Source organism: Beta vulgaris, chromosome 1 (genome assembly GCF_026745355.1).
Source record: "Beta vulgaris subsp. vulgaris cultivar EL10 chromosome 1, EL10.2, whole genome shotgun sequence".
In the NCBI taxonomy this organism is placed as follows: Eukaryota; Viridiplantae; Streptophyta; class Magnoliopsida; order Caryophyllales; family Amaranthaceae; genus Beta; species Beta vulgaris.
In genome coordinates, this window is record NC_079202.1 from 33,346,944 (window position 1) to 33,359,760 (window position 12,817).

Consider the following 12,817-nt stretch of genomic DNA (forward strand, 5'->3'; position numbering starts at 1 on the left):
AGAGGAGAGCTGCATATTGTCAAGTTTATTGCTGATGGCATTCATCTGTGCAGCTAATAAGGATATAGAATCTATCTCATGCTTTCCACCCTTGTTAGCTAGTCCTCGAGGATTACCATATTGAGAGTTGTGGATAGCCATCTCCTCGATCAAATCATGAGCAGCATCAATTTCAGTTTCATGAATCTCCCATTTGCTGCAGAGTCAAGGATAAGTCTCGAGTTGTTCCCCAAACCATTGTAGAATCCTTGAACTAGGAACCATTTTTGTAGACCATGATGGGGACATTCTCTCTGAAGATCTTTAAATCTTTCCCATGCCTCATGTAAAGACTCATCAGTCCCTTGGGTGAAGTTTGTAATCTGACTACGCAACCTAGCAGTCTTCTCTGGAGGGTAGTACTTTCTGTAGAAAGTCAGAGCCAAGGTATTCCAATCAGTGATCCCAAGAGTGGCTCGATTAATCCCATTGTACCACATCTTTGCCTTGTCTCGAAGTGAAAATGGGAAAAGAATCTCCCGAATCTGATCTTGTGTCACTCCCTGCTGCTTAATGGTAGAGCAATATTGGCAGAAATCTTGATAATGAAGATTGGGGTCTTCATTAGGTCCACCACCAAATTGTTTTCTTTCGATCATGTTTAGCAATGCAGGTTTGATCTCGAAATTTACAGCTTCGATTTCAGGCATTTGATTGCTTCTGGGAAGTTCAGCCAAAGAGGGTTGGGAAAAATCAGTAAGCCTCCGAGCCATCTCTGATTCTGGTGAAGCAACAAAGACAATGCTGGTAGAATCAGAGTCAGAATCCAAAGGATTATCTTCCCTTGGATTATCTCGCAACTGTCTGGAAAAGTTCTTCTGTCTATGAAAGGATCTTTCGATTTCAGGATCAAATTGTAGGCAATCTGAACTCAAACTCCTGCGCATAGAAGAACTAAAGAACAAACAATTAAGAGATTTTGTCCAAAGAACAAGTGTTCTCTGAGACGAGAGTATATAATCTAGACTCTAAAACAATTAAAGAAAATGGAACAAAACCGTTTCCCCGGCAACGGCGCCAAATTTTGACAGGCTAAAGTCGTATCACCTTATCAAAAGTAATCCTAAGTCCTCTAACAAATAGTAGTCAGGGAAGTAGGGTCGAATCCACAGAGAAAAGTGTTCTTTTCCTAATTGTCAGTCAAATCTAGAGTATAGGAACGAGTGTTTGTGTGTAATTATACTAAACTAAACTATAACTAATCAAGAATTATCAATAATAAAAAGTCTAGGGCATAGGTTCACCAATGATCAATATTTCGGGATGAAACACTAAAAATCAACAATTAATAATGCAGTTAAACAGATTGATTCGCTCTCTCAAGTCTAAATCAAGCATAGAACGATATTAACAGGCTCTCGCAATTTATTAACACCAATTCTACCTATTGAAACTAGCCTTAATATCAAGTTTATACCTCTCGGCGCATAACCTAATATTGCAACACTATAACAATCAAATCTGGCCAAATTGGATTGAATAGACATAAAAACATTCAATAGGAATCAACATGCATCAATAAAAATCAATACTTTAATTAAACATCCCTTCCTAATTGATCATGGATCCCCCTAAACCCTAGAAATAAATACTCAATCATAATTGGGAGAAAACATATTCATAATTAAATAAGCAAACATGAATTATAATAAAGGATTGAATAGAATAAGAAAGAAGAGAAATAATACCAATTGTAGAACCAATCTTGCAAAAATCAAAGCTTCTATTGAAAATTCAATGTAAATGGAGAAAAAGCAAAACTAGGGTTCTTCAATAATTGAGAGAAGAAAAATAATCTTTATGAATTAATGACGGAAAAAACAAAATAGAAAATAAGATAGGAAATAATAATATTCCCTTGAGTCTTTATACCTTTCTATTTCCTAAAACAACTAGAAAAATAGAGTCTAATTCGTCAAAAGATAAAGCCTTATTCGACTAGGAAACCCGGAATAATCCGCGGCCGCGGATTTTCGGGTTGCAAAACAGCGTCAACTTGCAAAGACCATATCTCCAAACTAGAAGTCGTATCGGGGCGTGTAATATACCGTTGGAAAGCTCTTCAAGTCTAGTTTCCAACCCCACTGGAATCACTGAATTCCGATTCTGGATAATAAGTTATGATCAAAAGAGTGCACATGACTCAATTTCCATACTTCTTTTAATACGTTTCCGCTATGTTTGAGTTGCAATCCGACTTGAAGATGCCCTTTGGACTTCTCATTTGACTTAGCTCCTTCCTAGATGCTTCTCATGCTTAAGCTTATCCAATAATACTCCAATTGTGTTCTCAATACCTGAAAACTATCAAAAACACCGAAAACACACACTAAAGTAATATCTTCTAACTTAAGTAACTTTATGCAATTATGGACTAAGAATGCAACTAAATGATCCTAAAATGCAACCTAAATGCATCATGAAATGCCTATATTAATATGACTCATCAAGCCTCTCCAATGGCTCAGGCGCCTAATCAAGACGCCTGTAAGCAATTCTACGCAAAAAAATTACTGGTTCATATTTTTCATGTTTTTTATAATTTAAGATGAACTTATAACCTAGTCTAATATGCAAAATATTATAATTTAAATAATTTATGTCTACTATATTATAACTACTCTAACATGTTAAAAATGAAAATATAACTATTATAATATTATTAAATTCTACATATATCACTTTATGTAAATTCTACATCTAATATGTTAAAAATTATATATAACTATTATTATAACTAAAAATCTAAATATAATATATCATGTAATTGAACATTTATTATATTAAAAATTTAAATATAACTACTCTAATATGCTAAAATTCTACATATAAGACATCTACATGTGATATATGTTGAAAATGTAAATATAAGTATTATAATATGCTAAAAATCTACATATACTCATGTAAATTCTACATTTTAGCTCAAATATAGTAAATTTTTACAAATATTCTACCATGTAAAGATATTATTGTTTTACATATTCTACCATATAAGATCATGCTTTGACTTAACTCTAAAACAAGTTAGGCGCCTAAAATAATTGTCAAACCATATGGATTGGTGAGGCGTCTAAATTAGGCGCCTCACCATATGGTTGGGCATCTAAATTAGGCGCCTCACCATATGGTTGGACGCCTAACTGAGGCGCCTCGCCACATGGTTGGACGCGTAAGTTAGGCGCCTCACCATATGGTTGGACGCTTAAGTTAGACGCCTCACCATATGGTTAGACGCCTAAATTAGGCGCCTGACCACATGGTCAGACGCCTAAATTAGGCGCCTGACCAGTTTCGTCGTCTACAAAAACTCACATTGTTTGCCATGACGCCAGAGGAAATTCTTCTTGATTTGTCAACGCAGGTCAATGTTGGTCAACGTCGGTAAATTGGTCAACGCCGCCAAACACCTTGGTCAATGCCGGGAATTTCTTGAAAAAGAAAGTCAATAAATAGAGTTTGGAAAATGAAAGTGAAATGTATGGAAAACATGGGAAATGTGGGGGGTTTAAATAAAGAAAGGGAAAGAGGAAAGGAGTGATGGATGCCATGTATGAAAGAGGAAAGGAGTGAGGGATGCCATGTATTAAAAAAAACAACCCATGTATTTTTGTACTAAAATACAGAGCGTAAGTAGGAAAATCCAGGGCGGCGTTTAACAAAGCCCTTATTATATTTGCACATCCAAAATATATACTTCCTCCGTTTCTAAATAAGTGCAACATTTGCACAGTGTTTACTATTCACAATTTAAACTTTAATTAGCTTTGGCGATTTACATTTTAGGAAAAACATAGTAATGGGGGATCTTATTAGATTCGTCTTAATGTGAATTTTTTAGTATCAACTTTTTATAATTTTTACTTATTGATAATTGAAGATATTAATGGTTAAAATAATGCATTGGCAAACGTGAAAACAAGGAGTGTTGCACTTATTTAGAAACGGAGGAAGTATTTGCACATTCAAAACATATATTTACACATTCTTACATCCAAATATCACGTTTTTGCACATCCGAAAAATTTAGTTGAAAAAAAGACAACGAAACGGTTTGGTACATTTGTTACAAGGGTTGTTTTGTCTTTTACTCTTTACCTTCGTTCTGTTGGCGAGAGAACAGTATGAAGTTTAGTCTTTTTCTACTGTTTCCACTGAAAATTCCTTTGAAAATTCGAGTCTTAACTCTTGAAAATGGGGAACTAGAAAAATGATGGAAAAGAAAGAACACTCTCTTCTCCGCCATGCCCTTCTTGCACCTTCTCAGGTTACTTTCTCTCTCCTCTTTACTTCAATTTCTGTTCCAATTTTGCTTCTGAATTAAAGACCCAATTTTTACACATTTATCATGATCAAAATTACTTGTATTTCTTGCATCCTCTTCATCCCACCTGATTGTACTGCTACTGCAATGAATTTTCGTCATAATTATTATGCTTCTATGAATTTTCCTAAGTTTTCAGGTTTTGTTTTTCTAATCAGTACAATATGCTAGGGTTTAATTCAGTCATTTTTAGGAACCAGTTATGTAAGCTGAAGAAATTGTTTTTAGGTTCTGTTGTAGTATATGGTAATTTCATAGATTTTGAAGATATGTTCCTTGATATATATTTCCAGCGTTTCATAATACTTGCAACACTTTCCCTTCGTTACCCTCCTCAAAAGGACTATCTCTAAGCCTATAAAGGTATTTGGATATCTAAAATGAAGTATAGAAGAAACTATGCCTAAGCCTCAAAACACTACTTTTGTTAGTATTTATAGATTGCTTCCACTAGCTACCTTAAGCGACTACCTTGCCAAACACGATTTGTTTAGTTTTGTGGAGATTAAGGGTCCGTTAGGTTGGATGGATAACACTCTCAGGCTCCCCTTGGTTGAGTGTAAAACATAAACAGTGTAAAATGATTTTTATAGAAAACATTTTACAATAGAAAACACAATTCCAAAATTAGTTTTCCGTTGTTGGGTTCCATGTAAGAAAAATGACGAAACGAAAGGAAAATGAAAGGGAAAGTAAGGAGGTAGTGAGAGGAGTGTACAAGAGAGATAAGGAAAAGGAAGGAAAACAATTTTCCCTTCATTTTGAAGGGAAAATGGTTTTCCCTTCATTTTGAATGGAAAATGATTTTCCATCATTGAGAGAACAATATTACTCCCATGGAAAATGATTTTACACTCCTTTGTAAACTAAACAATGTAAATTTTAAAATAGAGGAAAATAGTTTTCCAGGAAAATGTTTTACGTCCAACTAAATAGAGCCTTAGTGGAAGATGATTTTCCATGAAAAAACATCTTTTAGGGGAAAACATAATTGTAGTTTAGTATTTGTTTGTTTTGGTTCCTTGTATGAAAAAGTTAGAGAGAAAAGGAAGAATAGAAAGGAACACGGGTGGATGGATGGGAGGAAGGAAATAAGGAAGAAAGTGTGGCGTTCTTTCCTTTGGGATGCAAAAATGTTTTCTATCCTTGGGAGTATATTCACCATGTGGAAAACTATTTTCCACCCTTTAAAAACCAAACGAAGGAAAAAGGGACAACCGCCTCTGTGGGAAAATGTTTTCCACCCAATTAAGCATCTTTTGATAAGCTGAAAAGCTTATGGCTGAATATTGCACTTTATTCTACCATGTACTGGATTTCACCCGATCCATTGTAACACCAAACCCATAGAAACATACACTAAGAATGATGGTTCCATAAACATCTTAGGACAATAAAGCCCACAAAAATCATCACGAACTGCTTTGAATCAATAAATAAGCCATGTTCTAGAATCAGAAGACTTAGACTATTATTTAATTTTGATTGCAAATGTTTTTTCCTTTTAATATGAAACGAGTCTTGTCTCAGTGGAGGCAAATACCATCTTCTCCAAGAGTGACCTAAGTTCGATTCTCGTGGGGAGCGGGGAGGGTGTTTGGTTTAGTTTAGCTTGAGTCTTCTCCCTGAGATAGGGATTGCCTTGCAATATGTACCTAATTAAAAAAAATGTTACACACATTTACTATATACTTCCTCCGTTTCTAAATAAGTGCAACACTTTTTGTTTTCACGTTTGCCAATGCATTATTTTAACCATTAATATCTTCAATTATCAATAAGTAAAAATTATAAAAAGTTGATATTAAAAAAATTCACATTCAGACAAATCTAACAAGATCCCACATGACTATGTTTTTCCTAAAATGTAAATCACCAAAGCTAATTAAAGTTTAAACTGTGAATAGTAAACACTATGCAAATGTTGCACTTATTTAGAAACAGAGGAAGTATATCCTTTTGCTTGTAGTTAGTTAGTCCTGCACATGCTGTACTTACCATATTAAAGATGCTATATTCTTTTTTGTGTATATATCATAATAAATTTTTGTCTCAGGTGGTGCGATCCAGCAATTCAGGAATTGTTAGTGGTACAGGTTCTGGTCCTTCTGGATCTGTCTCTGCAGAAGGTGAGTACTTTTAACATCTTACTTCCTCTAGTTCTTAGTTCTACCACCTCTAGTATGCATGTTTACCAACAAAAAGTTGAACATTAATATCTTATAATTGAAAATATATATTGAGACGAATCGAACAAAATCTTACATATGTTTTTCCCAATGTATAAATATTACAAGATGGTCAAAGCTGAGTATGGTCAAGATGGTAGAAGTGAAAAAGTACAGAGGAAGTAATTTCTTTACGGAGACTTTGTCAGTTGTCACCCATGAGTGATGAGCCTTCATCAACCACAATTTTATGTGGTGGTGGAAGATGCTAGTGGTCATTATCTAGTATTTTGATAGTGCAAACTGCAAACTAACTATGATCATACTATTCAGGGAGTTTAACTTTTAATAGAGAGCTATGCCAGTCTCAAGGATATACTATCCTATGCTACCTGGACTCGTATTAGTCATATACCCATGTCTGGCACTGTACGTGTCCAAGTGTCTGACTCGGTACGTGTCCAAGTGTCTGACTCGGCTATTATGTGAAAAATTTCAATGATTTTGGGCCAAAATGAAGTGTACAAGTGTCTGTGTCCACGTCCGAGTGTAAAGGATTTGACATGGGTACTTGAGGTGAATTGAAGAGTCCATGTAACTAAGATACTATCCAATGTCGCAGTCTTGCCTCCCTTCCCCATCTTCCTTCGCTTATGGTGGGTAGAGTGATGCTTACGTTAGTTTGCAATAGCAGAATATGTCCTAGTCATTTTCTGGTATTCCACAATAAGGTTAGTTAAGAGTTTGTTTATTCTCACTAAGGTGCTACACCCTTGGTAAGGCAAAACTCTGCCAAGATGGATACTCTACACTTGAGGCCAATCTATTGATTCTGTTGCAATTCTAGTCTATCAGCAACAGTCTCTGAGATAAGACAGTCCAATTTGTGCTATTTATGTAATAAAAAAATAATCATTGCCTCTACAGTTCTCCGCCTTCTCGGTGCTAACAAATTTGTAAATTCTTGACTTTCCTCCATGTCTTGATGACAATGTTCCTAAAGCATTGACTGTCTCTGCTTATCTGCCTATAGTATTTATTACTTTGAACTGCATTTAGAACATGATGATTCAATAGCTCTTATCTCTTGTTAGATACTTATTATCTATTTATTGTTCCGAACATGATGATCCAACAGTTGCTAGCAGGTTATGAAATGGGATTAGAATATTACGTTACTTTGAAAGGTCTATTAATGCTGTACTGAAGTTTTTAGTATTCTGTGACTTATCAATCCTCATCCAATACATTATTGTTTTTTTGTCTTTTCGAAATCCACTTAAAAATTTAGTGGTTTATCTTTGATTGTATAGTGGCTCTTATAACAATTTCTTTGTTAGTTTTTTCTATATTCACACCAGGAAGAAAGTGAAGAAGTGGTTTAGCATTAAAAAGTCATTTCTTGATGTATTGTACCTGTGTGAAGTGAGCAAGTTTTACGTGTCATTTAATACTTGAATATATTTCATTTTTTTGTTGAAACATATGCAACATCTGTAGGGCACAAATGCTATGGAGGACAGTGCCACAACATATATATAATCATCTTGGCGGTTGTTAGTGGGTTGATTCTTTGTACCACATTAGCTGCTGTAGTTTGGTTGCTTGTTTGTAGACGGAGTAAAAGGCGTAAAAGGTCTCGTAGGCAATCAAATCTAGTAGCATCATCTGTAGTCCCTCCGTCTTGGAAGGTCTTCACTATTGAGGAGCTGAAGTCCATTTCTAAGAATTTTAGTGAGGGAAATTGTCTTCCTGGAGAATCCAAAACAGGAGGTACATATAGTGGCATTTTAGCTGATGGTTCCAAAGTGGCAATTAAGAGATTGAAAAGGTCCAATTACCAAAGGAAAAAAGAGTTCTATTCTGAAGTTGGGAGAGTTGCAAGGCTTCATCATCCTAGTCTGGTAGGTGTGAAAGGATGCTGTTATAATCATGGTGATCGTTTTATTGTCTATGAATTCATAGTGAATGGCCCTCTTGATAGATGGCTGCACCACGTTCCAAGGGGTGGTAGATGCTTAAATTGGCCTATGCGAATGCAAATTGCCATAACCCTTGCACAAGGAATTGCGTGAGTTCATATTCCTTTTACTTGCTTTATGAAAATTTTATTTTCTGTTTCCAATCCTCTTTTCTATTCTTTTATGTATTTGTTGAAGACATGATGTGAATGCCATGCTCAATCTTGAGGAAACATGTTCCTTTGGTTCTTGCTAGAAGAGTACACTGATCTAGAAATGTTTCATATCAACGTTTAAATGTGCTATTCCATTTTAGCTTTTTTAAAGTAAGGGGCATCTACAATGAGATCAGCAAGACAAACACTGACAAGTGACACTTCCAGATTTATCTTCCTAGTCCCCACCCCCAGAAAAAAGGGATCGCTGCATCCACAAATGCATGAAAGCCCAGCCTGAACCCACCATTTTTATGCTTACAAATTTCTGATGTTTTATTAGTTATACATGACAGTGGGGTTTCACTGACAATTATTTGAGCGATACATGACCCTGGGGTTTGAACATATTAACTATATGGTAGAGATATGAATTATTTTTTAGGGTGTAAACATGCGCATGTTCTTGAACCATCCCTTTGGTGCCTGTTCTCAATTGCCAATTTGGATGAGTAGAATGAAGGATGGTTACGTTGTGTATTAATATCTTATATTCACATATATTTACTGTTTGCACTTCTTCCTCGCTGTTCATATGTGTATAGTCTGTTGGACTGGTAAGAGGCGCAATCGTCAAAATTTTATGCACAAGTGAAATGTGCTACAGCATGGAAGCAAAAGCCTCACTCTACCTCATTGGTAATTACTATGCTGCTTAGATACTTGCCTATTCATGTGCTTCTTAAGTTCATGAGCTTGATACAACTCGTCATTGCTAGTTTTTCTTTTGTCTGCGCACGCGCCGGGGGGGGGGGTCTTTTCTCACCTCAATTATTTATAGATCATTCTTTCTTGATTCTTATTTAGTACAAATAATCTCCAACAATATTGGCTTCTAGATTCTTTTTATTGTACAAATAATCTCCAACAAACTTGGCTTCTACTTTCAGATCCTAACCAATTTAGAAGAAAGTTAAGACAATAGTACATGTAGCTGGCTGTATCTCCCATGTTTCCAAAAAAAAAAAAGAAAGATACTTGGACGTTATTTGTTAAGCAGTATAATATTTGATGTTATTTCTTAACTCGATACTTGGACGTGCATATTTCCAGAAAAAGAATAAAGATACTTGGAATGTATAATTCTTCGTTTTCTGCGCTTAGCTCTACCCTTTCCAGCTAATTGCTTACAGTTGAATCACGTAGCCTCACTATTGCTAGACACGCTAGGTACTTACGCGACGGGTACTCTCAAATTGTCTCTTTTATGTAAGTTCCCTCCTGAGATTCACATAATTAGCATAGGTTCTATGTATGGTGTATGCATTAGACAACCCTTTAAATTTATTATTATATCTACTGGTCAACTTTATTACAGAATAAAACACCCAGGGATTTTTGGGTTTTTTTACATTACGAGTTATGAGCTATACACCTGTTGCAACTGTATCACTATTATCATTATTGGCTTATTGCTGACTAACTGCATATCCACCCTTAGGCTCTTGATTTAGAACAGCCAAAATGTAAAAATTTTACTCTTTTGTGCAATTTAGAATAATACGGAGCTGCAACTCAAAGTAATGATTTTGTTCTGAACTAATTTGGTTTAAATATGATATCTGTTTTGTCCTGCTGAGTTAAAATACGATTGTTTCGAGGGATATATATATATATATATATATATAGGTTTAAGTTCATATGAGAACCACCCTTATGGTGAGAACCGTGAGAACCACTCATTTTTCCTCATTTTACGATGACTTTGATCATTTCATAACATTTTTGCTCATTTTTTGTTTCACTTATTTTATGGTTTTGCTCATTTAACAATTTTGTGCTCATTTATCAACGTTTTTGCTCATTTTACGTTTTGCTCATTTTACTTTTTTTTCATCATTGAAATTTTTTATGCTCTTTTTACGTTTTCCTTCTTTTACATTTTTGTACATTTTACGTTTTTGATAACTTAATATTTTCTACTCATTTTATGTTTCTGCTCATTTGTTACTTTTTTTGCTCATTTTAGGATGTTTTTGCTCATTTTAAGTGGTTCTCACGGTTCTCACCATAAGAGGGTTCTCACTAGAACCCAACCCTATATATATATATATATATATATATATATATATATATATGATTTTCTACTGAGAGAAGCCTCTGTATAACACAGCAGCGTCTTTGCTCACTCAGTGATGAATATCTCTTAGAGATAAAAATGGTTTCCATCGATACCTCCTGTTGAGAAGCTCATCTCCTGCCTAGTGTTGAGAACTCTTAATCCCCACTTCACCCAACCTCCCTAGAACTTCTGCGTGAGTAGAATTCGAAATGCTCTCTTGAAGCTTTTGCATGTATGAATTCTTGATGCTTTGGTTGGTCTCTTGTGGCTATTTCTCTGAAATCTTGAGATGTTAAAGTGTTAACCATGCTTACAACAACGCATTTAGTGAACCATTTATAAAGATTCTTAGGCTATATTTTGTTGTTTACTGTTACTTCTTGATAACTCTAGAAATTGTTCTTTGTGGACCTTGTAGCTTAGACTTGTCTAAGAAGCTAGATGGGAGGAGAGTTTCCAAGCAAATAAGAGTGACCATTGCTTAATAATAATATGTATCCTATGTTCCTAGCTAGTGCATTGATTTCAAGAACCTAAGTGCAGAATGGGAGTCCTGAATTACATGTATTTACATCTGTGTTATTTCAGTTCAGAACCTTAGTCTTCTAATTTTTTTTCTTTGAAACTGATTATTCTAGTTTTTCAAATCATAGATTTTTACATGACAAGGTCAAACCACAAGTTGTGCATCGGGACATTCGTGCAAGCAATGTACTTCTTGATGAAGAATTTAGGGCACATCTCATGGGAGTTGGCCTCTCAAAGTTTGTGCCATGGGAAGTCATGCAGGAGAGGACTGTAATGGCTGGTGGAACTCATGGATACCTAGCTCCAGAGTTTGTATATAGAAATGAGCTTACAACAAAAAGTGATGTGTACAGCTTCGGAGTCCTCCTACTTGAGATTGTGAGCGGGCGTCGGCCTGCCCAGGCTGTGGATTCAGTTGGTTTGCAGAGCATATTTGAGTGGGCCACACCTCTTGTACAATCCCATCGGTACCCTGACCTACTAGATCCTGTCATATCCAACTCATCCCCTGACATTCCAGAGGTCGGAGCAATTCAGAAAGTTGTTGATCTTGTGTATTCTTGTACTCAGCATGTCCCGTCAGTGCGCCCCCGGATGTCCCATGTCGTCCATCAGCTTCAACAACTGGCTCCATCTGTCTCTGTTGTAGAGTAAGTTCAACTATAGTGTCAGATAAATCCATTGAATATGTCTGACTGGTGGTGCTTTATCCTAGCTTTGAGGCTAAGGTTATTTGTTCTCTAATCAAAGAGCTAAAGTTCACTTATTATATCGTAGTTCATCCTAGCTTGTTTATGTAAATCTAGCCAAAAATTAGAGTACTTGACTTCCTTTTATAGTTGCTTAAATATAAAACATACTAAGCAAAACTTGGTCTAGTGTTAAGATTTGTTTTCACGATCGTAAAAGTTGTTAGATTAAACTTATGCTTTCCTGTGAGTTGTAACTCACAATGTGAAACCTCGAAAGTGCTTCGGTTGTTGTACAATTGGATTATGAACATTGCGAGCTGAATGATGAATCAAAACTCTTAGTATGAATTATGTTCTCAATCGTCAATATTCTTCTAGGGATCATATTGTTGACGTAATATGGACACTCATTGTGGGTAGAGGTGGCAAAAATTGACACGATTCGCTATCTCGATTTGAACCCGACACGAAATTAGCTGATTTGGGTCAAGATTTTCAACTCATTTTAGTAAGCAGGTTGACTATCTTTTTGTGAAGGTTTTGTTTTTGAAAACTATTTGAAATAAAGAAGTTGTCAACAAGTATTTACAGGAAGACTCATGAACCTAATTGAATTTCGGGAAACCGCGGGGACAACTTAGGGATTTATCTAATGTAGATTTTGTCGTCATGACTTCATAATTGGTCAATGAACCAAAGATTAAGTTTTTTTTTTTTTTTTTTTTGAGGGGACCAAAGATTAAGTTCGCTGTAAGGGTACGAATATGATCAAGAATCAAATATGCCCATTGTTACTTCTACTTAATATGATTCATGTCTAGTTTTATG

At 35.4% G+C, this 12,817-nt stretch overlaps 1 protein-coding gene and 1 non-coding gene across 2 annotated transcripts; both read left to right on the forward strand.

The window, feature by feature from the left end:
- Positions 1–270: 270 nt before the first annotated feature.
- On the forward strand, positions 271–377 carry LOC125494492 (small nucleolar RNA R71). The gene has a single exon (XR_007270740.2). It is a non-coding gene; the product is annotated as a small nucleolar RNA R71 (small nucleolar RNA).
- Positions 378–4,089: 3,712 nt separating this feature from the next.
- LOC104897781 (C-type lectin receptor-like tyrosine-protein kinase At1g52310) lies at positions 4,090–12,337 on the forward strand. Its single transcript, XM_010684730.4, has 4 exons — positions 4,090–4,306; positions 6,420–6,492; positions 8,032–8,602; positions 11,423–12,337. The coding sequence occupies exons 1-4, from the start codon at positions 4,250–4,252 to the stop codon at positions 11,949–11,951; spliced, it is 1,230 nt and encodes a 409-aa protein (XP_010683032.1). The 5' UTR covers positions 4,090–4,249; the 3' UTR covers positions 11,952–12,337.
- The last annotated feature ends 480 nt before the right edge of the window (positions 12,338–12,817 follow it).